Below are 27,426 nucleotides of genomic sequence, written 5' to 3' on the forward strand. Positions count from 1 at the left end.
CGGCTTCCGTGCCCTCAGCCTCGCCTGGCCCAGCCTCGTTTGGGTCTGGAGCTAAACGGCCGTTTTCTGGACCGCTGGCCGGGCTACTGGCCGGGCGCCGTTGCCTGACTGGCCGCCGTTGCCTTCCGCACGGCCGGCCCCCGGACCGCCGTTGCCTGACTGGCCGCCGTTGCCTTCCGCACGGCCGGCCCCCGGACCGCCGTTGCCTGAGCGGCCGCCGTTGCCTTCCGCACGGCCGGCCCCCGGACCGCCGTTGCCTGACTGGCCGCCGTTGCCTTCCGCACGGCCGGCCCCCGGACCGCCGTTGCCTGAGCGGCCGCCGTTGCCTTCCGCACGGCCGGCCCCCGGACCCTCTTCGCCTGAGTGGCCGCCGTTGCCTTCCGCACGGCCGGCCTCCTGAACCTTTTGTGCGCCTCCACGGCCTTCTTCGTGGCCGGCCTCCTGAACTGTCCCATCCTGGCCTCCTGTGTTATCGGGCCCCTGGCCGGCCACCTGAACTGTGTTTTGGACTCTGCTCCCCTGTGAGTTTTTTTTTTGTGAACATTTGTTTGGGACTCTGGGGCCTCCGTCTTTGGTCTTGGCCCGGTCCCTCCGTCCTGGGCCCCCTGCCGCCCGCCCGCATCTGGTGGTGTGTTTCTGTGGCTGTCGGGGGCCAGCCCTTGAGGGGGGGGGGTACTGTCATGGTCCTGCGACCATGACTCAGTGACTTTATGTTTATGTTCTTTATTGTTATTACTTTCATTATTATTCATGGCTGTTTTGGGATGGTTTGTGTTTGGGATTTTAGACACTGGGTTTGTGCTCCCTCTGTTGGTCCCTGGTGTTAGTGTTCCCCTGTCTCGTCAGGTTAATCAGGTCCAGCTGTTTCCCCCACCTGTGTGTGATTTCCCAGTGTCTCTTTGTGTACTTATAGTGTGTGATTTCCTCTGCTCCTCGTCGCGTCGTCTGTGTTCATACCCGGTGAATCCCCTGCGTGCTCTCCCTGCTGTTCTCCCTTCATGTTCAGGTTTGCCACTCCCTTTGTGTAGTTTCTCCCAGTTTAGTTCGTCCTTAGTTCTGTTTTGCCATCTCCACTTTATGTTCAGTATTGTCAATAAATCACCTTCACATCTGAGTAAGTGCTGCATCTGAGTCCTCCTTTCCACTCTTCACACGGCCGCTGCCCCGGACCGTGACAGGATAAGCAGCATCCACACAGACTGGACCAGAGTATGAGGAGGTATTGCTGAATTTATACCATTTTCTACAAATCCAAGGCAGTGAAATAACATAATCAGGAAGTAACTGCAAGAAATGGTTGTTTCTCCATATTAAGGTAAAGCAGCAGCAGCAGCGCATCCCTGTTCTTGTTTCTTTTCAGTCCATCAGACTCATCTTCTGATACAACACCTCCATTTCTCTCTTCATAATTTGAAAATGCTACAACCATGAAATGAGATGCTATGTTGTTTGAAAATACATTTGTGTGTGTGTGTATGTACCTGACTGCAGTGGTGCTGAAGGAGGCAGAGGAGCGGGTAGAGATGTAAGGATAGTGCTTGGTGTCCAGTTTATCGTCAATAGCATCCTGCAAGAGAACAAAAAAGAACAAAAATAAAACATATCCTTGTTAGCAATATTGTCTCTGTCTCTCACACGTACATGTACACACTTGAAATAGGCAAATTCACATCTCTTAGCAACTTCCACTGCAGAGGTCCACTGCAGAATTAGCTTTGCACAAATAAAGGGGCTTAATATATTCAGGGGTGCACATAAGTGGTCCGCAGGTGTGTCAAAATAAAAGCCGCGCACCAGATAAGAAGTTGCAATGCGCGGTTGCGTACATAAGATTTTCTGAGGAGGACAGACATTTGTTTAGAACTCTTAAAGATGTTGAAGAAGCTCCTTTAAGCAATTACTTTGGTGTTCCTCCACCTCCACAGAAGTGTCAGAAGGAGTCCGAACCGCAAAAGAAGCGCGTACTCTCGGAAAAGTGGTTCCAGGAGGTGAGCTGGGTTCAAACAAATGATGAACGCACAGAGATGTGGTGCAGAATATGCCGTGAAAATCCCACTCGAGTGGACAAAAACAGTGCCGTTTATATGTACGCAAACGCGCATTGCAACTTCTTATCTGGTGCGCGTCTTTTATTTTGACAGCGAACGCGCACCTGCGGACCACTTATGTGCACCCCTGAATATAGTAGATGACAACTAGGTGTTTGACTGAGACTGTTGTGGATGTATGAGAAGTGAAAAGTATGTAACAGCTACTTTTTAATACATAATTTAGTAATGACTGCATCTATAGTTGAGATGTTTTTGAAACTAAAATACTAAGACACTTCAATGCATCTGCCAGACAGCAGGTTATATAAAGCTCTTTAGTTTTCTTAACACATAATAAAATAAAATGCCTAGAAACACACCTCCATGATGTCCTTGATCAGTGGTGTCCAGCGGGACAGCTGATAGGTCTGCTCGCTCACACGCTCCTTCCTGTCGACCTTTTTCCCTCTGCGGAGGGTGGACTGAGAAAAGAAAGAATAGATGAGGAAGTGGAAATAAAAGACGCTTTCCTTGAGCACTCATTAAAAACAGCACAAACTGATCTGCTAGACGTTAGATAACGAAAGCTTAATGTCCTGATGCTACATGCTAGTCATCTTTCACTTTCTCTCAGAGCTGATGTGAACAGATCTCCAAATGCGTTCATACATTCAGAGTAACGAATAGGTAACTAGTAGCTTTATTCTTGGATTGTATTAGAGTAGCTTTGCATGAGTCACAGGTCAGAATAATCTGCACTTATCTTAAAATGTCTACATTTAAAGACAGCTTTCATCTGATTGGCTACCCCCACAGAAACAGAGCTTAAATAGCAGGTTGGTGAGGCTTCTGTGCTCACAATCAAAACTTTGTGCTTGAGCTGACCATATTAGGAATATCTGCTCTCATCTGCTGAACAGCCAGAGGTGGAAGAACTGTATGAAACTGAGTGTTTAAAGCAGTCTGAAGCCTCAGCTATGAGCGATTCCTTGTACATATGTCGATCTCATTAAAACTTTAGCTACGTTTATTATGAGCATTCACACTTTAGGTAGCATTTATCTGACATAAAGTAGTGACAGCATTATAGCCCCTTTAAGCAATAAGCAACACATGCAGCAGCAGCAGACTAACCAGGCTATTCCAGACAACCTTCTCCCGAGCCACACTTTCCAGTTCCTCCTAGGGGATCTCAAGGCATTCAGAGGACAAACAAGATATATATTTTTCCAGTGTGTTCTGGGTCTGTCAGTTGAGCGTGCCCACCAAACCTCCACAGGGAGACGCCCAGGAGGCATCCTAACCAGGCCCAAACCACCTCAACCAGTTTCTTGGAACACACATGTGGCACAGAGCACAGCCTCTGCTCCACAATCCCTCCTGAGGTCTGAGCTTCTCAGCTGGGCTTATCTCAGTCACCCAGTGGAGGAAACTCAATCCACAATCTTACTCTTTCAATCATTACCCATACTTCATGACCACAGCTGAGGGTTGGATCTCTCAACACAGCAGGTCACTGCAAGCCCCATTACTGCTGACACAGCACCAACTCACATTCCACCTTCCCGTCATTCCTGCATAAAAGCCCATGATACTTGAATTCCCTTCCTGGAGGTAGCCCCCCACTCCCAAATGACTGACGACACCTTGAGAGCTCCTCCATGAAAATCAAAAACAGGTTTGAAGATAAGGAGCAACCCTGATGTTGTCAAACACCTATTGAAAAGTGTACCGCCTGAAGCCCCATCAAACAGTGCTGCAGTACAGTGGAAATAACCTGGATTCAAAACGTGACAACATAAGAAATTGCATTTGAGATGTCCCCAAAATGTGTCACGCTGTGATTTCTGTGTTGGTTAAGGGTCAGTGATACAGATACAATGATACACAATCACCCACCAGTTATATAAGTAACCAAATTAACAATTTAATGTAAATAAAGAAAAGCCTAAATACAATATTTTCACAATTCTTTGTTAGCCTGCTTTATTTCACCCAACATCTATGAAGTGTGAAGTAGTTTGACTTCCAGCATCTTAGGCTTTTTTGTCCAAGGGTCAGACTGTCCAAATGAAAAACATCACACAGTTTGTGCTTTAAAGTGAAACGACACAGACAGCTTCTCTGATGGGAAGACTTGTGCTGTGACAGATTACATAATATAAGCAAATTTCCATTACATTCTATTGGCGTTAATATTAAAAGGCAAAAACTACAATACAATTACTTAAAAATTAATTTAAGGAAAGTATTCAAAGTTTAGTTTATAAGGAATTAGGAAAGGATGAGTAAGCTGATAATAAGGAGACACTCACATCTGTGATGATGGGGACGCCCAGGTGACCCATGTTGGTGATGATCTCACTGTCCTCGGGGGGAATCTGAGCATGCTGGATCAGCTTGTTGAGGTTCTCCTCCGTAATGCCTAAGCACACAAATATACACAAAATATTAACAAGATTTGTAAAACAAAGATTGTTTGTTTTGATATCACCAAGTTCAATAAAACAACCCACAACATTGTTGCATTCATTTTTCTTTTGTATTTTAAATGTTAAATGACAATTAAAAATATTTAATAACGCCACATTTTCATGGCCCACTCACTCACATTAAGTAACACACAAGAATGAGCGTACTCTACTTCCCTTAGATTCAAAATTCAAACATCAGCTAAAGCAACGGCAATTTATACAGATGTATAAAAAATGTTTAAGACAATAATAATAACACTAACTTGTATAAACAGTTTACTAGAAAGTAAATAAATATTTCTGTCTTATTTTCATGTGATTTATATTCAGTCTGTCGGTTACCGTTCTTAAGGAAAATGTAAAGCAGGATGATGCGGATCTTGTCATATGTGCTGACATTGGCATCCAGCAGTATGGGCACAATGGCCCTCATGGGATCTTTGATCTTCTCTCCCTCAGCATCTGTGCCCATAGCCAGATCCTGCAACAGAAAACCTCTCGTTTACGTCTTACTTTAAAACCCCGATCGCTGCACTGTGCTCTTTGTCCTCGCCTCTGCTACTTCCACCTCCTATTCCCTCTGGTTTTCTCTCCTCGTCCCCTCTTTCTGCTTCCGTCTCACCTGTTCCACACGGCAAAGTTTGTCCACTGTTCCCTGGTAATGTTTCATGCAATCCTCAGCCAGCTGCAGGTGAGTGGAGTACTGAAAAAGACAAAACAGGTCAGCGTATACACACGCACACACAAAGAAAGGCATGCACAGACTCAAAAAACACACAAACCTTGCTGAGCTCCTTCTGGTACTGAGGCATCTTCTTCAGCATCTGGGAGAGATCCCTCATCGTGGTCTGTTGAAACAAAAACAACACTAAGTTACACGATTAATGTCCAATAAAGCGGCGATGACGTAAACCACAGGACACCCCTAATGTTTTCACAAAACTTTACATTCATACTCATAGCATCACCTCCCTCCACAGAGTCGGCTTTACCTTCTCTCCGGTGTTCATCCTCTTGCTGGAAGAAAAGTCTTTCAGCTGGCGTGTCACTTCCCTAGTGACAAGAAGACAGTAACATATGAGAATTATTTAATTTGATATCAAAAGCCTGAGTGGAAAATAAAGAACAGAATGAAAAGTACTCACTGGGACACCTCGGCTATGTGTTTGTGTCTCAGGCTCACCCACAGGTCATCGTCTTCATGCAGAAGGACCTCTTTCTCACGTGAGTCTCCGATGCCGCTGGTCTCATATCTGGAGAAGAATCAACCAAACAGCAATGGCCAAATTGACAATAAAAGCAAATGATGCTCAAGTAAAATTTAAACAGCAGCGTTTGCTCATACTTGTAGACGTCATTTTCAATGGGCAGCAGGTCGTAGCCCATAGCCTGAAAGGTGAGCTCGTGCAGGACAGGTGAGACGGGGTCAAATCCCCGATCCAGAATGATCAGCTGTGAGCGAGCCTTATCCGGACCCTACAGAGGGAGACGCACAACAATTAGATAATCATGCATCCGGTCTCGTGTAGAATTCAGCCGTGCAACTGCAACTGCATGCATGATTATTTTGCATTACACACAAGTTTTGTGTGTAAACCTTTATATTCAGCCATGTGTTTTAAAAGCTTCTTTGTCCATTAATTTAAAAAGATTATTCTTTTTGATACAGCTTGTATTATTGTATTATTCAATAACAAAAACTCTACACATGAAGGTTTTAGTTCTACTTTTAAATCTTTCAGATTTTCAGAATGCACTTCTTAAAGGAGTAAAGCCTGGAGAGGATATTTTAGTGCAGTGGTTTTACTGATTACAGCAAACGGAGATCAAGTTAAGCTGTAACCTGATCTCATGGACAGCCCTGATACAGGTTAAAACAACGAGAATATGATGTGCTAAGTGAAAACAATAATAAGCAGGATATTTAAAGTGACAACATTTTGATTTCTCGTGAGCTCACCTCTCCCATGGTGGGGTCATCAGCCTTGTATGCATCAAGTTTGTCCTGAACCAGCTGGGCCAGGGTGGCGTTGTCCTTGTACTCCCTGTCAGACACGGGAAAGTGGGAGGGAAGATAAATAAAGGAAAACAAAGCATGACAGATGTAAAGACATTTTACGTTTTACAACCGCCCCCTGTTTGCTCACCCTCGGTATCTGACAGCAGGATACTCTTTCAGGGTGGCACAGAGCGTCGCCAGCTGCTCGGCCAGCCTCTCCATCACTGGGTTCTTCAGCTGGGTCTTATGAGGGCTGTAGAAACTGTGAAAGGCATCTGGATTGTCCAGAGAATACACCTGCACACACAAATACAAGGAAATGTCGTTTTTTTTCTTCAGCTAACTGTGCTGACATGAGTGTTTCTAGCTTCTTGAACTAATTTGTCTGATATACTTTTTCCTAATGTGCATAAGAAGATTTTTTTTTCCTTCACTCCTAAGTGTGTCTTTGCTTCCCTCTCGGGCGTCTCTCCCTCACAGTGATGATGTGTGCAAGAGAGAGAGAGAGCAGCGAGGAAAAGCACAGCTGTGTTTCTTCATGCTAAGCTTCTCCAGAAACAACTTCCTTGAGAAGCATTAAACTGAACTGCATTTCCAAGACAGAGAGGGAGAAAGGACCCAAGGCTTTTAACATCTGCGTGTGTGTTAATGCGTTTCAGCTGTTACACAAATCGACTGTTTGATCTCAGTTATCGCTTTCATGTTTTCTCCCTCTCTTTTTTCAGTCTCTACCATTTCATCCCCCTGCACTTTAATGTCTTCTCGACTCGATCTTCACCACATCATCCTACACCCTCTCTTTTGTCTTTTACTGTTCCATTATTTCACCTCCTCCCTCTGTCTCTTTTCGTTTCTATCCTCTTCCTCCTCTCTTTTCTCCTCTCCTGCATCACTACCACTCCCTTCTCCCAACCCATCTGTCCACAGTCACATGACCACACTCCTGCGCTGCAGAAGGGCCCCTGCCTCAGAACGGCCACCATTGGCTGCAGCCCACTGTGTGGATGTGAATCGCCCAATTGGGCAAATCTGTGGGCGGGACTATGAGGCAGCATTTTTGCCTGAAGCAGAAAACCACTGACTCTGAATTAATCATAGTAGACAAGAGGGAAGCAAAGCATTGTGGGCCAAGAAGCATCTTTAGATTGTGAGAGCAAAGGACAGACAGAAAGAGAGAGATGCAGTAAATAGAGGGGTGGTTGCTGGAGGGAAAAATGGGGTAAAATGGTTGGAGAAAAGGATGGAGTAAATGCAAATGAGAGGGAAAAAGCAAAGATAAGAACGTGCACCTGACTTTAAAAAAAGAATCTAGAAAACAGAGAGAGGCAGAGAAGAAGACAAGATGGAGGCAAAGGGTGGGGAAGCAGGTGGGAGGGAGAGAAATCAGTGTGATAAATGTGAGTCTTTCTGGAACAGTCTGGCAGTAAACAGAGAGTCTGGTGAGTCAGCAGCTTTGTGCCGAGTCTCCACCTGAGTGCGTTTCTCTGTCCTCTCGCTCTGCCTCTCTTTAGCCATCCTTGACTCTTCCGACCAATAACCTCGCTGTTACTATTCCTGCCCACATCCTTTGCAGCATTTCTCTCCTCCCACCTGTCTTAATCGATCTCTGCAGCTGCTCTTGCTCAAGCTTTCCATCTCTGGATCTTTCTCCCTCTCCTTCTCTCTCTCTCTGTTGTCACTAACAGACAATAAAACTCAGCTGGGTTTCAGTCATTGTGTAGGAAAGTGTGCTGTGAAATAGCACAAGAAGGCATTAATGGCACAAATCTTGATCTAAATTGATCGTTTATAAAGCCATGCATGTGCATGATTTCTTATATTATAACCTTAGTCACTGCAGATTTCAGTCCCTTTTGAAAAGCCTGATTTCTAGTCCTACACGTAGGTGTTAATGGATGCAGAGTCCCAGAACCATCTCTATAAATGGTAAACAAAAAGATTCATTAGCTATGTTGGACCAAAACCACTGGCTCTGGCGTTTTAGGCAATAGTTAAGGACAATAATGCATATTTATGGACTTTGAGTGGAAGTTTTTGTTCTGCACAGTTCTAAGAGTTTGAAAATGCAGATGTGCTTTAAAAAGCTAAACTGCAATTAGACAGCAGGATTGGGGATTTCTTTTCTTTTGCCCATCACATGGACTTTGTTACCCGAACTGCATGCTCAGGTGTGGCTGGTCAGACTGCATGTTAAGTCTGACTTCATTAACCATTTTCATGTCAAAAATGCTCTTTTAAGTCCCAAAGGCATACAAGCACAGAAGATACAAGAAACCATCCAAACTGCTTCACGTCCAATAAACTGATGAGTTGACTGTTCTCCCGGGTGTTACAATAAAGCTTAACATCCAGGCATCCATTAAAGTATCTTAAGATAATATTTTGATGATGATGCCATCAACATTTTTAGGGTTAGTGAAGCTACATGATATATCGTAATCTGCTACCTCATGGTTAGAACTATGGATAGGTTCATTTAAACACATCAGCATAGAGAAGATGTCGGAAGAGGGTTCTTAAAAGACCATTCAGGGACAAGCACAGAGAAATGCTGTCATATTGCCCCAAGAAGTAACCAGAAATGGACAAAGCTGCAACGTTTGAATTACTTGCTATGAAAAGCTCCTGATGAGCTGTCTGTATCCTTCAGAAGCAGAGAATGATGTCTTAATAGTTATTGATGCGATTGTGTCTATTCAAGACAAGAGGCTCCTCCAATGCAGGACACAGTTGAAGTTGAAATCAGGGTCATCATCATTTAACAAGTGGGCACAACTTTAATACTGATTATACGTATTGGTATGCAGAATCTTTTTGTAGAGATTAAACATGCTTTTCTGCATTTCATTATGCACCATCACCATGCAGGGCTGCACAGTATGTTTACCTGAGACTCGTAGGGCAAGAAGGCGATGTTGATCTCCGTCAGAGTCTTGACGACTTTGGAAGCCCGGCTCTTCACCAGCTCATTAAAGAGAGGATCGGGGCATGCTGGAAAATATCACATGATGCTTAGTTTCAGTCACATTCACAGACAAATACACTTAAACACCAGAGTTTGAATCGACCTATGATGTCTCTAAAAGATCATCTTTGACTAAACTTCTTCATATTACTTTGACAGAGTGCTTCAATGGAAGCTCGTCCTTCATTTAACATGATGCAGCTTTAGATTCTTCCACTATAAAGACACCTCTAAGGCCAAGGTGACTCTGTTAAAGGGAAACTGCAACATCGTAGCCACTCAGTCTCTTATTATGAAGCTGTAACCCCCTGTAATAGTGCAGGGATAAAGCATATTTAAAGAAAAATAACTACTTTTGTATAGTTCTACTTAATTTGTCTACAAAAAACTGTAAATTAGGGGAATATTTGATTATTAGTACAAAAAGATCCTCTCTTACTTGACCTAATAAAACCGGTTCACATGTGTTTCAAAACAAGAAGACAATAGGTGACTATAAGAACTTTGAGGAAACTGTGGGATTAGACGTTGTAACAACATCAACATCAAATTCGTTTTCGTATCTATGAAAGAAAAAATTACAACAATTAAAAAACCCCTCAACATCCAAAACAGTCTTGTTTAGCAGCATCAACACTATATCAAATAGAAGGTTGTCTGTAAAGTCCTTGTGTGTACTCACAGTCAGTGAAGAAAACATGGGCTGCCTTGTATTTAGATGAATGAGGGTCTTTGAAGTCTGCAATGACGGTGTGGACAGACTGAAGAGAGAGAAACAGGTTAAATGTGTTGCGATGAAAGTTCTGTATTTTAATCTTCAAGATAAGGTGAAGCAAGGATAATCCTTACAATATGTGCATTTTATAATGTGAGCTTCTCTGATCAATATTTTGGTAGCTAGTCAAGCTGCAAGTGTCAGTCTTTCCCTTTCAAACCATGAGCTGCGTTTACATTCTCCAGCGTCCCAGAGTCCGCACTGGCCTGGCCTTCCTGCCTTGGAGAACCCTACCACATGTTACATTTTGAATATTCACTTTCATTTTCCCAAACCATTTGTTAATTTGTGAAGTTATTTTAGTGTAAAAGTATAAGATTGAAATACATGAATCTAAGGAGCGTGGAAAGAAAAGCGACTGGACTTTTTTATGTTTCTTGAAGACGTTTCAGCTCTCATCCGAGAAGCTTCTTCACTTCTAAGAGAAATGAATGATTTTTTTTTCTCCAAGAAAAATTCATCCATCTATCGCTGCTAAAGTATGCTGATTCTGATTCCAATTATCCCAGTCCGGGTTGCAGGGGCAGCAGTCTGCGCCAAGATGCCTACATCTCCCTCCACCCAGCCACCACCTCTAGTTCTTCCAAGGGAACATCAGCCAGGTAAGACTCACAATCTCTCCAGAATGTCCCAGAGCTGCTCTGGGCACTAATGCTTGGTATTCAGGAGCATCCTAATCAGATACCAGAACTACCTTAACTGACACCTTTCAGTTGAGGGATAACCGTTACTCTGAGTCCCTCCCTGATGACCAAGCTCTGCAGCCTCTCTCTCTCGTGGTCTGCAACATTCAACTTGAGGTATATTATAAACTCTGTACAACTTTCAACAAATAAAGGAAATTTGGATGTAAAGATAGATCATGGAAACTAAGAAGCATGAGCGATCTTTCTTGACTAAGTCAACAGCTTAATATGGCAGCTTGTCTGATCTCTCTTCTAAAAGTGCATACCTGTTGACAGGGATGTGCCTCTATAGGTAAAAGAAGGAGTATCCCTACCTTCTCTGTGGGTGTAATCAGGTAAATGGCCTCCAGGCTCGGCAGTGGCTCTCGTCGTTTCATGATGTCCTCCACAACTACAGAAACAGGCACAGACATGTTAAAGAGTCGCAGGTACGAACAAAATAAGCCTCGCAGTTCAAAGAAATAGTTAAATGTGATGGGCTCTTACTGGTGATGCCCTCTGTCATGATGTCTGTCATCTTGCAGCAGGATGACAACATCCTCATGCTCAGCTGGTCCACAATCAGAGCCTGGCAACACACGAAGGCAGGAACTACTTTTTATTACTCTCATTACATGTAGCTGACAATAAAACAGTCTTATTCGAATAATCCCTTACAGACACTGTGCAGTGATGACTCAGGTTTATTCACATCCAGGCTTCAAGGTCTTTTGTGTGTCTTAGTTGTTCTGGCTTATTTAATGTGCACCACTGTGATGAAAAACATTTTCCATTTGCATATTTACGCATCAAGATATATATTGTGTATAGGTTTTGTATCCATTTGATATTTTATTGTCTCCTGACCCAGCATGTTTACTTCTTTGTGATTTTTGTATTATTGTACTTGTGTGAGTTATTCGATGGTTTCTAGTTTCGATCCCTTGCCCTTCATGTTTCTCTGTGTCCCCTCTGTTCTGTGTAAGTCTGTGTCTGCATGTTTGAGTTCCCCTCTGTGTCTTTCGGTTCTTAGAGTCCTCTGCCTTATGGTTTATGTCTCTGTGTTTCTTAGTTGCTGTCTCCACCGTGTCAAGTTCGCGTCTCTGTGTTATACTTCCTGTTTTACTTTGAAGGTCCGTGTCTTATGTGAATGCGTCCTGCTTTTCTTGTCTCGTCAGTCCTGATTTCTCCCAGCTGTGCCCTCCTTCTGTGTCTCATTCCCCTCATTACTTCCCAGTGTATTTAAACCTTTTGTTTCTCTGAGTCAGTGTTGTGTCGTCCCTCTTGCTGTGTGGCGCTCCCTGTGAGTTTTGGTTTGTTGTTTCCCAGTTTAGTTTACTTTGTATGCCCGTTTTTCTGTGACCAGCAAATAAAGCTGTGGTTTTGAGTTCATTCCTTGAGTCTGTGAGTCGTGCACTTTGAGTCCTCATCTCCTGCCTGCCACACGGCGTTTCATGACATTTATTATATTTTCTACTGTTGTCTTCTAATCTCTTTGTGGAAAACATCTAAAAAAGAACTATTGAAAATGTAATCTCCTGGGATGGTGAGAATCATTCCTTCCATTGGTCTGCCCAAAAGCCTCTGTTAAATGACTAATAAAGACCGATTCTAGAGACATTCAAATATTTGACTAATAGATTATTTGGCTGGGTATTTCTGCACAGTCTTTACTCAGACACATTTAGCAAATGAGCAACATCTGAAATGGATCCATTTCATCCAATGAGCCAAAATAGTGCAGCTGCTCGAAAAGAACACATTTAGTTGTGTCTCCATCAAGAGTTGACGAAGAGTCTGGAAGGCCTCGTGGTATGGTAAATGCTGCTGCACGTCTTTTAACAGGTGTATGTATAAACACATCACTCCAGTTTTAGCAAATTTACACCAGCTCCCTGTAAAGTATCGTATTGATTTTAAGATTCTTTTACTTTTAAAGTTAAATAATATGGCACCCAGTTATTTAAACGAACTCCTCAACATGTATGACCCCAAAACAGCATTGAGATCGTCTAGCCAGATGCTCTTAGCACAACCAAGGTCTTGACTGAAGCGCAGAGGAGATCGGGCCTTCGCAGTAGCAGCACCCTGGAATAATCTGCCAGAGGAGATTCGTACTTCAGAGTCTATTCAGTCTTTTAAATCGCATCTTAAAACTCACTTTTTTACTTTGGCTTTTAATTCGAGTTCAGTATGAGTACCATCAGGTCTGTTTTATGTTTTTATTGTTAATTCATAGTCTTCTCATTTATCTGAATTTGTTTCTCTATTGTTTTCTCTTGTTTTTAACCGATTGTGAAGCACTTTGGTCAACACTGTTGTTTTTAAATGTGCTATACAAATACATTTTGAATAATCTATGACTATTAAACAGGATTAATGTTATTATTTTACACTAGGTAGCGAGGGCCAGTATTTTCTTTGTCTTTAGATTTTGTTAAAACCCAGTTACATCCAACACGTCTGTGCATGTAAGGCACGCAGTGGTTTTTGTTTTTCAATTTTTTTCCATTCCATCCTATTATTCATCCATTCATGAATAATATGTTTTTCTTGTCATAGGTGTTTGTCTGAGTAAAAAATGTAAAGCAATTATAAAAAGAAACAAACATTAACAAATAAATCTTCTACGGAGCCCCGCAGGGGACATGGGAGAAAAAAAAATTAGGGAGAAAAAAAAAATTAAGACGGACTTTTGCGAGATCTCGCAAAACAAACTCGGGATCTCGCAAAAGTTTTAGCCGCATTCTTCGGAGGCCGCCAGCTCGAAGCCGACCGGGAGGTCGAGGCACGATGTGCCGGGAAAGCGGTGTTCCTCCCGGCTGTAGTAGGTCTCGACCTCCCGTTAGCTTCGAGCTAGTGGCCGCCAGCTCGAATCCGACCGGGAGGTCGAGGCACGATGTGCCGGGAAAGCGGTGTTCCTCCCGGCTGTAGTAGGTCTCGACCTCCCGTTAGCTTCGAGCTAGTGGGTGTCAGATCTCCAAAAACGTCGGAGCATTTTTGCAAATATGTGATGTCTTGTAAACCGAGCAGGTATCTGACGTTTACACAACTACATTCACGCCTCAAAATATCTTAAAAGTGTATTTTGTGACCCAGAAAGAGTAATATTACAACTAAGTAGCTGCCGCCATTGTTGGAATTCAACTTTTGCGAGATCCCGAGTTTGTTTTGCGAGATCTCGCAAAAGTCCGTCTTAATTTTTTTTTTTCTCCCTAATTTTTTTTTCTTCCATGTCCCCTGCGGGGCTCCGTAATCTTCTAACCCCAAGACATTAACTTTACCTATAAGTTTAAGCTAAACAGTTCATTTACTGCACATTAGAAAAGCTGGAACAAGACACTGTTTGGCAAACCCTATATTTAGTCCCACAAATTTCACCAGTACATTTTTTTCTTTCTTTTACTGACTCAGGTCTAATTTTGAAACATAAGCTACAGATTCAGAGCAAAGTCCAGTTATGCTTCTTTGAAGAGAACTGCTCAATGACTATATTAGCACTTTTTTTTAAAGTAATGAACAGGTACAACCCATTCCCAAAAAAAGGTTGAGACACTATGTAAAACAGAATTTATAAGAATAAAATAATATATTTATATTTTACTAAAAAGAATAGGTCCCGCTGGCAGTCAGTTCTACAGCCGGAGTCTAGATAAAAGCTTTCTAATCATCTTGTTTGTTGTATATCAGGGCCCTACACGTGACCCAGAGTGCTGTCCTCTCACCTTCCATTCTCCCTTCTTCTTCACCTTCTTGATAACATCGTTCATAATCTCTGTAAAAGAAAGAAAGAAAAAGAATCATCACAAATCAGATGGGCTCGTTATCTAAGCATTCACCCATCATCCTCTTATACTTATCTCTATGACCTGAGCAGAGATGTTTTAATTCATTTTGTAAGTAAAGAATACACAATCATACAAAGAAAACACAACACACACATTCATGTACCATTTCATCACCGCAAGCTAATATTCACCCTCGGATCAGACAGACTGATGACCTGTCCAGTGTGTGAGACTGCAAATATGTAAAACTCTTAACTAACAGACTTTGGAAAGCACTGACAATAAGGCAGTGAATCTGGAGGTGGCAGATTTAAAGATGCTACGATTATTGTTTGTCAGCGACAACGAGGAACAGGATTAGAAACAAGTACGTTAGATGGAGAGTTCTGTTTGAGCGGTTTGGATACAAAGTTAGAGAGGCAAGGTTGAGTTGGTTTGGACATGTGCAGAGAAATGATTGTCAACGGATGTTGAAGATGGAGATGCCAGGCAGGAGTAAAAGAGGAAGACCTGAGAGGAGGTTTGTGGATGAAGGAGGACAGAGGGTTGGTGTCATGTGGGAGGATGCTAGAGATAGGGTGAGATGGAGGCAGATGATGTGCTAATGTGACAACGAGCAGCTAAAAGAAGATAAAGACAAAGAAGAAGCCAACTCACAGACTTTGAAAAACAGTAATTTATTGAACAAAAGTCAGATTTATTGAAAGTTTTCTCGGAAGAGAGGATTTTTGTACCTTAATTATAATTCAACGGAAACTATTAATTTCTGAAGCAAACCTCCTACAGCCTGGCAGAAAGTGCATCTAGGAAAGGGGTGCACTGAAAGACGAACCAAGAGCATCATAATAATTCAAAATGTTGCATTATGATCATTTTATCTCACGTTTTTTGAATTATTAATCGCTGAAAGTTACATTCGATTAGCCACACAGCCTTTAGTGTGTATCTGCCCAAAGTTAACATGAGAGGGAGAAACGGCAAGAAACAAAATGTTTGTATTATGACAGTAAATCAATCCCAACTTTAAAAATAGACATTTTACTACTACACAACAATTTTTATGATTAATAGAAATTGTGCAGATTGGGTATGAGTGTCAAACTCTTACACCGTGAGAATCACTGGAGTAAAAATCAAGTCTAAAAACAGGAAGTTTGAGTAACTCTTGCCGTATGCTGGGATAGGCTCCAGCTCCCTGGCAACCCTGATAAGGATAAGCAGAAGACAATGGATGTATGGATGGTTAACTAAATTAAACTAAGCCTAAAATAACTGAACCCTGAACTGTTTGATTCTACTCATATGTATTTTAAAATCCAATAATGCTACTATTACAATAACACGCACCATGCATTCATGCCTCCAGTGAGGTTAGCCACCACAGATCTACATCAGTGAATGAATTCTCTCAATGATGAGTGTCTACAAAGACGAGGAAACCCAATAAAGGAAAGCCAGTATCCACTGTGAGGTTATGGCACGATGGCCCTGTTTGTGCCACAATACTGATATTGGCTTGATCAGTATGCCAACCATCTGCCAGCCGTATTAGGATAAATCCATTAAGGGTGAATTACTGTTGAACATCATGTTGGATCACAGTGAATATAAACCGCTAAGCCCTCCCGGCCCCAGCTAAAACCTGCGACCACACAGATACTGATGGATTACCACAGATTAAAAAGGGCCTGAGCAAAAAAAAAAGATGAGGGATGCAAGTGTTTGCTGCCTCGAAAACAATAAGCAGTATGCTCCTCAGAGTCAGATGATGACGCTTTTCAGACAATTGGAGAAATATGCCAGAAGTAGGATGGAAGCATAAAAATTGGAAACTAAAACCAATTATAGTATAAAAGAAATCTAGAATGCATGCAAATAAAGGTCGACTAAAAGTAAATAAGTTATCGTATGTACTATAGCTGAAGCAGACAGAGCTCAGCCTGAACCTCCTGTGAGTGAGACGAACTGTATCTGACCTCCAGTGGGACAGATGGTCTTAATATAGTAGAAATATTCTTGCTAAATGAGAGATTCCCCAACTCAGCTTCAGTCTATTTCCAGCATTTCCTTTGTCCTGTTCTGTTAGCTGCTACGTCAGCCAAGAAGCACTGTGAGTACAAACTACAACCTAAAAAACCTTAAAAAAACCTGTGACTTTTACACAGCTGGGGAACCGGGGCTGTCACTGTGCTGACTAATTGCTGTAAAACACTCCAAGTAACAGCTGCAAAATTAAAGCAGGCTCCTTTTCATTCCTGAAAAGTTGACTTGTGTTTCATCCAGCAGCGGCTCCAGGCCACAGGATGAGACACTTCAGAAAACAAAGCAGGACTGAGGATATCCGTGACTCGTCCTCCCTTTTCCTCTGCTAATCTGTTTCCTCTTTTTCCTCTGATAAATGAGCTCAGATAAAAGCAGCTCCAATTATTAAGATAAATTGAATTTTTAACTGTTCTTCGTTTTCTTCCAGGGTCTAAATTCTTTAGTCCATCGATCTCTTAAACATTAATGTCGATTCACAACAAAAGCTTTACTTCAGCTCGATGCTTTAACATTACACTTTCCATATGAACATCTCTTCCTTAGATGCGTCTCAAACCTCGTTGCTGCCATTTCTTAGAAGCCCCCATTGAACCCTTTTTTGGGAGCCCTAAATTTCATTCCTGGAATTTTCCCAATTACTGTCATTGCTTTTGAAGGTAACGTTTTAATATTTATCCAGTTGAATTTAGGTTTGTAAAGGTGAAAAGGTTTGAATATGTTTGCAAGCAGAATATTAGATTAACATTAACTGCAAGGCAGTATATTGATGACATTATGATTGGAGGTTGAGCCCCCTAAAGGTTTAAAGTAATCTCCCCTGGAAGCCCTTCAAGTCCAGTATGGAGGTAGAAGAGTTATAATAAAAGAACTGAACTGAATTACTAAGGGGTTAACAATCCATAGAGGCCAATGTATTTTTGTTACCGAACTATAAACATGCTTTTTAATGCTGAGAAACTGAACATTTTAACATGGGGCTCTATGGATCCAGCACAAGTCACCTCAGTACAACAGTGTCTGTACTATCAAATCAACATCTCTGTGGTTCTACTCAGTGAAATATAGAGCTGAAAATCAAGTACACAACTTTTTCTGGATTATGTTCTGTTAAAAATGATTATAATGTTGATAGATACTAAACAACAAATACACTAATTCAATTTATCTTCTCTTCTGTTAGCTTCAGTTTTGGTTCATTTTTTTTTTCAGTTAAAAGGATGACTAATGGGATTATCCTTCATAAGGTTGAGTGAACTGACCCAGGCAGTCAATAAAATAGAGAAGTTAACTTGATAGTGAATGGACTGCACTCTTTTCTAACTGAAGACTGAAAATAAGTTGGGGGGAGGCGTGACTGTGGATTCTTCCTTTCTGACCTCCTGATAAAGGCACAACAGGAACACACCGGTCAGAAAGAAGGGAAGGGACCTGAACAAACACAAGCAGCAGCTGTGTCAACCAAACATGCACAGAAACACATACACACACATCTCATCTCATATCCAGTTAAACAGGATACAATATAATCACGTCAGAGCAGGGACGAAAGTTCACAATTTCTTTGTCAAACTACTCAAATATAAATGAGACTATGAAGACTTTATTAAATATACAGTTAAGACATAAAACTAAAAAGACTACTAAAATATTACATCTTCAGCACCTCAGCAGACACTTGTTTATCTCATCAGGTTGCAAGTTTTTAAGAGTTGTGGCATTTTCTTGCTCTCCTACGTCATTAACAGGATTCAAACCCCCCAAAATCTTCTGCTTTTCCGGTAAAGGCTCAGTTATCTTTTGTTTATATTATTAAGCACCCTTGTGGATCAAATGTAGTTTTGCAAATTATCATAATTTGTTTCTAATATTTTTGTAATCTTCAGAAATGATTGTAATCTTTTATAGAAATCACTTTTAAATGCTTAATATGCATATTTTATTGTTTTTATTTTTTTTGCCTTTGTGTTATGTTTTCCACAGTTTTGATCAACACCTGCTGCATTTATATTAGCTATGCACACAAACTGACTTCACTCCTCACTCTGTCTTTAATAAGCAAATTTTATAGAGACCACCGCTGGATATACTGTTGCTTATTTACACGTACATAGTTTCATTTTTAGACTGAACTAAAATCACTTTCACTTTTCTGATTGGTTGCCTCTCACAAACAGAAGGGTTAACAATTAACTATAAGAAATATGTGTTTCTTATAGTTAATTGCTTGATTGGGGGGGGGTTCTTGAGGTTTTAGAGGCTAAAGGAAAAAAGTAAATTTTTGTTTCTTAAATCTTGAAATTAAAACAAAAAAGTAACAATTTCAACACCTTTTTCAGTAGAAAAAAACTGAAGTAGAACAAAGAAGAAGAAAATTAAAAACAAAAAAAATTCTAATGGAGCCATCTGATTGTTGAGGTTTTCTCTCCATTATTATTTATTTATAGATACATAGATAGATAGATGGGTGTGTGTAGATGGGTGTGTGTGTGTGTGTGTGTGTGTGTGTGTGTGTGTGTGTGTGTGTGTGTGTGCGTGCGTGCGCGCGCACTTGAGTACCTAGATCCTGAAGCCTGGTTTTGGCTCAGTGGGATTAGTTGTTTGTATTCTGACCTAATTTATAATTGTGTTTAGATGTTTAACATGTACAAAATAAGGGAAAGCATACGTCTTCTCTATAAACCCAGACAAACTGAACACAGTTAGCCATATCAAGGAGCAGTACTATGAGCAATGATATTGCCATTGTGTTGATGTACTCTCCAATCCCCTAAGCCTCGACTTGGGCTGACAGTTTCTCCCTTTGCCTCGTGGTTCTCCCCCCTTCAGGGACTTTCACCTATGAGTACATGACCCATTTTTTTTCTCTGGATCTCAGCTTCACAGCAGCATCATTCCCGAGGGAATGTGACACGCTTGATCTTAAAGAGACACGCAGACAAATCAGCACGACTCACACTGAAATGCAAGCAAAGCCTTCACCACAACCCAAACACACAAAAGAAAAAATGAAACAGAGCTTCATGGTCAGAGTCTCACCATGTCATAGGTTTTGTATTTTTAAAAATCAAAGAGTTTTTGTTTGTACATACACTTCAATAGATTACATTAACCAAAAGATTAAAATAACTCAATATTAATAAAAAAAATAGCTTTTCAATGAGGCTAAATGGTTTCTATGTTCCATCTCTTCCGTACACCTTAAGCACCGATATTAACCAGATTTAACAAAACCTAAAAACACTCCATGAGATAACTATTATCTGTAAATGGAAGGAGCTATCCTTCCATTTACAGCCTCTTCAGATTCATCTGCAGTTACGTAACACCCTAAACTGGCCCCAGCCGGCACAAAATGGCTGTAAGGAAAGCAGAAGAAGAGGATTTATGACCTTCAGTGGATAGCAAGTCAGAGGTCAGAAGTCAGGAGTGCAGTTCACTGGAGCAAAATGGGGAAAAAAAGAAGGAATGCAGGAGAAAAAAATGAAACAAAAACACAAAGATACTCGACTGGAGGTCCACTGAGAAATCTCCAGAAATCCCCCCGCCACAAATGCTATCTCGGTGGACTGATCTCTAAAGACGTGTGTGGGCATTGATTCACTCTCATGTAGTCTACACACGTGCACCTCAAAGAGTTGTCTGTCACCTCTGTTCCCCTGACAGGAGGAGTGTCTTTGTGGGAAACTCAGCTAAAAGTTACTAATGCAGTAACAAGAACATGAAAGAACATACAAAGAACTCTTCACTGATACCCCGAATTCCTTCTCTGCACTGACGCTATTATAAGCATTGTAAGCTAGCTGCTGTGCAGCTTCCAGAAATCAAATGCAGCTCTAAGCTGATACTGTCATGGTCCTGCGACCATGACTCAGTGACTTTGTGTTTGTGTTCTTTATTGTTGTTATTCTCTTTATTATTCTTGGGCTGTTTTGGGATGGTTTGTGTTTTGGGATTTTAGATACTGGGTTCTGGGTTTGTGCTCCCTCTATTGGTCCCTGGTGTTAGTGTTCCCCTGTCTCGTCAGGTTAATCAGGTCCAGCTGTGTCTCCCACCTGTGTGTGATTTCCCAGTGTCTCTTTGTGTACTTATAGTGTGTGATTTCCTCTGCTCCTCGTCGCGTCGTCTGTGTTCATACCTGGTGTAATCCCCTGCATGCTCTCCCTGCTGTTCTCCCTTCATGCTCAGGTTTGCTATTTCTTTGTGTAGTTTCTCCCAGTTAGTTCATCCTTAGTTCTGTTTTGCCATCTCCACTTTATGTTCAGTATTGTCAATAAATCACCTTCACATCTGAGTAAGTGCTACATCTGAGTCCTCCTTTCCACTCTTCACACGGCCGCCGCCCCGGACCGTGACAGATACCTTGATCAAGGGCAAATGCACAAAACGCCACATCTGCAAAGATGTGGCACCAAATTTTTATCAGGCACTGCAGGTCAGCGAAAACCAGCTGTCCAACCAATGAATGGAATAAATGGAAAGATCGGAAAGGAAACACTACACACCTTTAATGAGAATCTGATATTACTAAACTGCTTTTGTGCAAACACACAGTGCTGACCTACTTAAGCCAGCATTTTTTCCAGTGCAGAAAAAGCAGCAGCTCTTTGTTTTCACGATCCTATAGAAAGAAAAAAAAAAAGCGTGACAAGCCCTAAGAGAACATCTCATACTGATTTTATTAGACTAAGCTAATCATGTCTTACCCGTACAATGTTAAAATGATCATTTTGTTATACAACATGTCAACACATACTTGGTTTTGTATTTTTATCATATTCCCCCTCTATTCTGTTCCTAAAAAATGAAACTGATGTCTCGTCCCTAATACAGCATCATCATTTCTATTATTGGATATTATATCAGCCTTTATTACTATAAATCTGTGGTTGAAATAACTGTTTTGCAATAATTTTCTCTTTTTGCATTTCCTTTCCTTTAGTCCAAGTTCAGTCAGTACAAGACTGTGGCAGGTTTAATTTGCTTTACATTAACTTATTGTATTTGAATCATAATTAAAGTTTAGGAAAATCAGCTTGAATAAAACAATATGATTTCTCTATTTTAATGTTTAACGTATTTTAACTTCTTTTTTTTTTGCCATGATCAAATAGCCATAGTTAAAATGTGTCTGTTTCTCTGGGAAATTGTGAGATTTTTCTCTTGACCCATTTTGTGACTTCGTGCAACATTAATAATATTTAACCTAATTTCATCCAACCTTTGTCACAAGATATTAATTCTAGTTCTATTGCAGAAACACAAGTGCAAAAATTTAAGAGAGTAACAAGCAAGACAAATTAGGTTTCCTGCACTCACCAGAGAGAGAGCTAAGAAGATGGTATATATATATATATATATATATATATACACAATTTTTTTTAATCCTCCTACAGTTAATTTAACAAATTGACAAATTATCATGAAGCCATGCCATCTATATTTCTTGTTTTTGTTTACATCGCTGGAAGAGGAGAGCATCCAGGCTCTGGTGCTGTGGCGATCTTCCATAAGAAGATATTTCTGTAACGTGGTGTTAAATATGTCTCCACTGTACGTGTGTATATGCATGTAAGAAAAGGACTGAGTGCTGCCGAGAAGAGTGACACAGCACTCATCCTCAGCACTCATCCTCAGCAAAAGAGAACGGAATTCATTAAGATTAAGAGCCACTGTGACCCTGCATTACACAGCTCTATTTCAGCCAGCTCTTCATGCTCTATTACTGCAGTGACATGACATTTCAGAGTGTGTGTGTGTGTGTGTGTGTGTGTGTGTGTGTGTGTGTGTGTGTGTGTGTGTGTTTTACAGACGCCCAGGGGCTGCAGGCACTGCGTCAGACTGGATCCAGACGTGTGTGTGTGATGCTGTGGCTCAGTGATGCTTCCAAGGTCAATAGAAGGCGCGTGTGTGCAAATATGTGCATAAAAGTCCTTTTCTATTTCACCTTCCTCCTTCCTTTTATTCACACTACCCCAAACAGAGAAGAGTAAATACAACATGCTTCCAGAAACTTCCAAGGAAGAGTGAACTGACTCTGTTTGACATTTTGGGATGTGAGTATATTCGAACTGGAGACAAAACACTTCCTAGCTTTGCTTTGAAGTCTTTTAGCTCTCCATCACACCATTTCTGAACATATAGCTGGCGCAAAATTGATGTAACACAACTGATAAACATCAGCCACTGCCATCAGCATTGTCAACCTGGCATTATAATACATCTGTGCATCCCTACAGCACGCAGCCTCTTGAGTTACTTTTTAGTTTGTCTTAAAAAATAAAAGGCAACATCAGGGCTCATTTTTGTATCCATTTTGCACCCAGTGGAGCAACAAATTTTAGTACCGTTTCATTTCATTGAGCACAAACAGACGGAAGAAGTGACAAGTGAATGTTTTGAGTGGTAAAAGCAAGCAAACTGGCGAAACGTATATCAAAAATGGTTGCCTGGCTTGCTAATTACTTGATAAAATCTCACCAAAAACTACATTTTTTGATCAAAAACCAAAAACCATTTTGAGTTGTCACACCACTGAGCAGCACAATTTTATATCTTCTGACAATAAACAACCTGATAGCTAAAAAAAAAACTGCAGGGTCACCATTGTGACACACTGGAGGAGATCCTTGAAATGATCTAATAAGAGCAGCAGCAGCCCTGAAAACAGTCTGAAGGCAGACAAGAAGACTACTTTAAAAGGGAGTGTGGTTACCACAGACATAATAGAAAGATACTGAAGTAGCAAGTTTCATTAATTATCAAATTATTATTATTAAATCCTTTTTTTTTTTAAATGAGACAGCCACATGATAAATATCACATAATCACAAATTAAGAAAATGTGTGCATAACTAGTTGCAGACAAAGAACCTGTTAAAATATTCCAGTTAAATCCAAAATTGTAACTTTGTAATCTTTTTGTAGCTCGTTCTATTCATATCCAGTTAAGTATTTGAATACAGTTTTTCAAAAATCAGTCTGAACAAGACGTACAGTTAATGCTGAAGCGTCCTGACATTGTAAGTCCTGTGTTTAAATCAAAGGCTCAGATGTAGGCAGGCAATCTTTGCAGCAGAGGCTTGTAAATAAACATCATAAAATGCTGCTCTCTTCAGTTCGCTGAGGAGTACCACCCCACTTTTTCATATTAGATGCAATAGTGAGCAGATACAGAAGCATGCATATGACCAATGTCACCACAGTCAAGCACAGACTGAATTGTGGATTATACACCGATCTATTTGTATTTATTTCTATAAAAATATCCAATCTTTGGCATCAGTTTTCTTGAAAGGTGTTCCACATGATTTTTCAAAGTGAGTCTAGCTTCCAGACACAGTTCCAGAAGACTTGAGGTCTTATGCTACCTCAGTGTGCCACTTTCTCTTTTAAGGAGGCTGTCGCATTAATTAAACCTGAAATGGCTGCATGGCGATGACGAGTATGTATGCTGGTGCCAGTCAAACAAAGTGGTTCACAAACGTTTTCTGGTGCATGGTACTTCAGAAGGAAAAAGAAGTTTACATCACACATCCCGGAGATTTTATCCATTATAAACAATAAAAAATGTCTAATTTTGCTTTTGAAAGACTTTTCCGGTTCACATGTCAATATATTCCTAGTCAAGATACTGACCCCATATTGCTCCCATCCATCAGAGTGTGTGTGCGTGCCTGACAATGTTAGAAAAAGACCTGTATGAATTTGTATGTGCAACTGGGTGAATGGGACATATATTAGAAAAGGCACTGTATAGGTAACGTTTAACGTATTAGCTGCTAAAACTTTTGATCACTTTCCCTAACAAACTAAATCATTCAACTTCCCTTTTCATTTTTCACCTGGTTGTCTGTGTGCCACCAGTTTGAAAACCACTGATTTAATAACTCTCCACATGCTTTACAAGCCAACTTTGAGCACAAATGCACAGGTAATGAGAGGTGAATAAATAATTGTAAAGCTGTCTATGGTTACAGAAATATTTCAAAATTAACTGGATTTAAAGGATTTAAACAGTCGTCTGGTGATGTAAATTGATTCCAAGGTCAGTTTCTCAGTATATTATGGTATTTATCATGTTACACAATAACATATAAAGTACAGCTATGAAGCATTTTAGCATCTGCTTGAATGACTGAATGAAAGGCGGAACATTATTTGTCTGGGTCAGCAGGTTTTCCTTGAAAACCTTCAAAACATAATAAAACCCACTGCATCTGACCCCATAGACATCACCATAAAGTATATAGCTCAAATACAGAACACCGCCTCGCTCTAAACACTGCGTTCCTTCAGTTTGAGCAGCTCATCTCTTTCTAAATGACTCAGGTCACTGCTGACTGATGAGGTCCTCGTCACTCAGCCTTATTCTCCTTCTGCTGCTCTCTGGCACTGATGTTCATATACAGCCATGAAACGGGGAGGGTGAAGCTCAGCTTGCTGCCCATCCCCCCCCCTCCCTTCATTCTGGCTGCTACATCAATTGCTGCAGAGAGAGAGAGAACGACAGAGAGCCCGCGATGGTGTCACCCTCCCTCTTTCACTCTCTGCCCCCACCAATCACAGCCCTCGCTTCACCTTAGCCAAACGTAGAGCAGGTGTTGCCTCCCTGCGTCCTTGTCTTTACTGGGAAACATGCACGCAGTGTTTACATTGCTCAGGAAAAAGATGATTCACTCGGCCTGCCTTCAGCTTTTCACAAACTGGGTTATGCAATAGCCAGTTACAGTGTTTAAATAATTAAAGAATGTAAAACACGCGCAGATAATTGGCATATGAAGCTGCATTGTGTAATGTAGTAGGGCGTGCAGATGATATCATTTCTATCAAAACTCAGTCTTCTGGCCTTGTATTAAAAAAAATGTAGACTAACTTACAAAAATGCAGGTCTGGGCTGAGCTCAGCCACAGTGCAAACATCCAGCATCAGGCTCAGAATACTTTTTATAATTTAATACTGTACTCTTGGATTCAAAGTAGATGTGAAGTTACTGATGATCGAGGCTCCTCTTTGTGACAATGCACAAATCCTTTCACTTCATGTCAAAGAACAGAAAAATATACTAATATATATATACACTAATATATATATATATATATATATATATATATATATATATATATATATATATATATATATATATATATAGAGAGAGAGAGAGAGAGAGAGAGAGAGAGAGAGAGTGAGTGAGAGAGAGTGTTTAATGGGATGGGGTGGGTGTGAGCCAGAATTCTGCAGCAGCACCAGTGAGGCAAATATACCTTAGAGCACAGCTGGGTGTAGCTTAAGAATTTTCAGATTCCAGCAATGTCATGACCAGAAAGTGACACATTAGCTCCTGGTACAGAGCAACTGTGTGGATTTGTATTAGTGAAATGTGACACCGAATCAATACTATGAACAACAGACGCCAAATGAAGCAAATCCTGCAGCCGGGGTAGGGCACGGTACCAAAAAAAAGAGGAGAGAGAGAGAATGAGCAGCTTGGTGTAAGAATTTAGGGACGAACTGGATACATGGCTTCACATTAAGACATCTCTATCAGGTTTTATGGGCTCGTTCCTGAGCCTTTCGACGACCACTAACACTTGCACCCAGTTGAACCTCCTGCGCCTCCACCATAGTCAGGCCTGTTTCATCACAGCACACCTACCGCTAGAGCACCAGCCCAAATGTAATGAGCCGAAATGACACAATCGGATACTGAACCTTGAGTTAACAGTGTCCTAATGATGCAGGGTTACACAGACTGCCGGTGCCGCACCGACTCTACTCAAAGGGCACGATGACTAAAAGCCGTCCGCGGAAAAATATACAAAAAATGCGGAATTTCTTGCGCAGCGCCAGTTTTAAGGCAACTTTCACGACTCTGGTGCACTCCGCCATTAACGTGAAGCGGAGCATAGGTGGTGCTCTCCGGCTGAGAAAGGGTGTTTTACGCAGCTGAATTATGCTCCATCGGATGGGGTGAGGCACTGCTGCAGTCGGGGAATCCCACGGATCGAGACCGCTAATCTTCATTCATTTTGCAATAAACAGCATCGCATTACATTGTGTTGGCTATTATTAGCTCGCCAGCGTGTGAACAGTACGTGCATCCTGCATGTTGTGGCACAATATTCAGGCAGAAACAGATCGGGATGCAGCTCACAGGCAGAGGCAGATTAGTCCTTAAATAAACGTAAATTGTGTCTAAAAGGGGCGCACACGGGCTTCATTACTCTGTGGCTTCTCATCCCACCGGAGGAGGATGCCAACATCTTCTATTAGTGGGCTAATCATCGCTTGTCAACAGCGTTTTATACGCTCTGTCGCTTGAAATGCAATTGCGCATCCGCGCCGCAGGAGACCAACGAGACGGAGCAGCCTCTGCAGGGCATCCAGTGCTTCCTCACTACACCTCTGCGGTTTACATCGGGATACAATGGAACATCACCTTCACCGTTATCATCGTCACCACTCAGATGCACTAGCAGCCACCCGCATCCTGTCCCCCCCGCTCCCCGGCCCTTTTCTTTTTAAATATATACTCGCTCTCTGGCATATACACAGCTGAATCGGGGTGCAGCAAGACCATATCCCGCACAAATTCTGAGCACCATAAATTAGGAGAAAAAAAAAGTCTTACTTTCGCCGACCACCGCCTTTAATCCGATAGGTGCCATGATGCTGCCTCTGAGTGCTGGAC

The 27,426-nt window shown here is 41.4% G+C and overlaps 1 protein-coding gene across 1 annotated transcript in view; it reads right to left on the reverse strand.

Annotated features, from left to right (window-relative positions):
- Nucleotides 1-27,414, reverse strand: part of stxbp1a (syntaxin binding protein 1a) — a 39,030-nt gene extending 11,616 nt beyond the window's left edge. The window contains exons 1-17 of the mRNA XM_085358006.1: nt 27,367-27,414; nt 14,634-14,683; nt 11,416-11,497; nt 11,244-11,320; nt 10,151-10,229; nt 9,391-9,494; nt 6,652-6,800; nt 6,465-6,549; nt 5,850-5,980; nt 5,650-5,757; nt 5,497-5,557; nt 5,287-5,352; nt 5,127-5,207; nt 4,847-4,985; nt 4,346-4,455; nt 2,411-2,512; nt 1,482-1,567 (exon numbers count right to left, since the gene is read on the reverse strand). Coding sequence (XP_085214132.1) covers nt 1,482-1,567; nt 2,411-2,512; nt 4,346-4,455; nt 4,847-4,985; nt 5,127-5,207; nt 5,287-5,352; nt 5,497-5,557; nt 5,650-5,757; nt 5,850-5,980; nt 6,465-6,549; nt 6,652-6,800; nt 9,391-9,494; nt 10,151-10,229; nt 11,244-11,320; nt 11,416-11,497; nt 14,634-14,683; nt 27,367-27,403 — 1,547 coding nt within the window. The 5' untranslated portion in view covers nt 27,404-27,414. The remainder of the gene's footprint in view (nt 1-1,481; nt 1,568-2,410; nt 2,513-4,345; nt 4,456-4,846; nt 4,986-5,126; nt 5,208-5,286; nt 5,353-5,496; nt 5,558-5,649; nt 5,758-5,849; nt 5,981-6,464; nt 6,550-6,651; nt 6,801-9,390; nt 9,495-10,150; nt 10,230-11,243; nt 11,321-11,415; nt 11,498-14,633; nt 14,684-27,366) is intronic.
- Nucleotides 27,415-27,426: the final 12 nt, after the last annotated feature.

This window comes from Diplotaxodon limnothrissa, linkage group LG7 (assembly GCF_057381915.1).
Source record: "Diplotaxodon limnothrissa isolate DT_005_m linkage group LG7, D_limnothrissa_male_GT1.1, whole genome shotgun sequence".
Lineage (NCBI taxonomy): Eukaryota > Metazoa > Chordata > Actinopteri > Cichliformes > Cichlidae > Diplotaxodon > Diplotaxodon limnothrissa.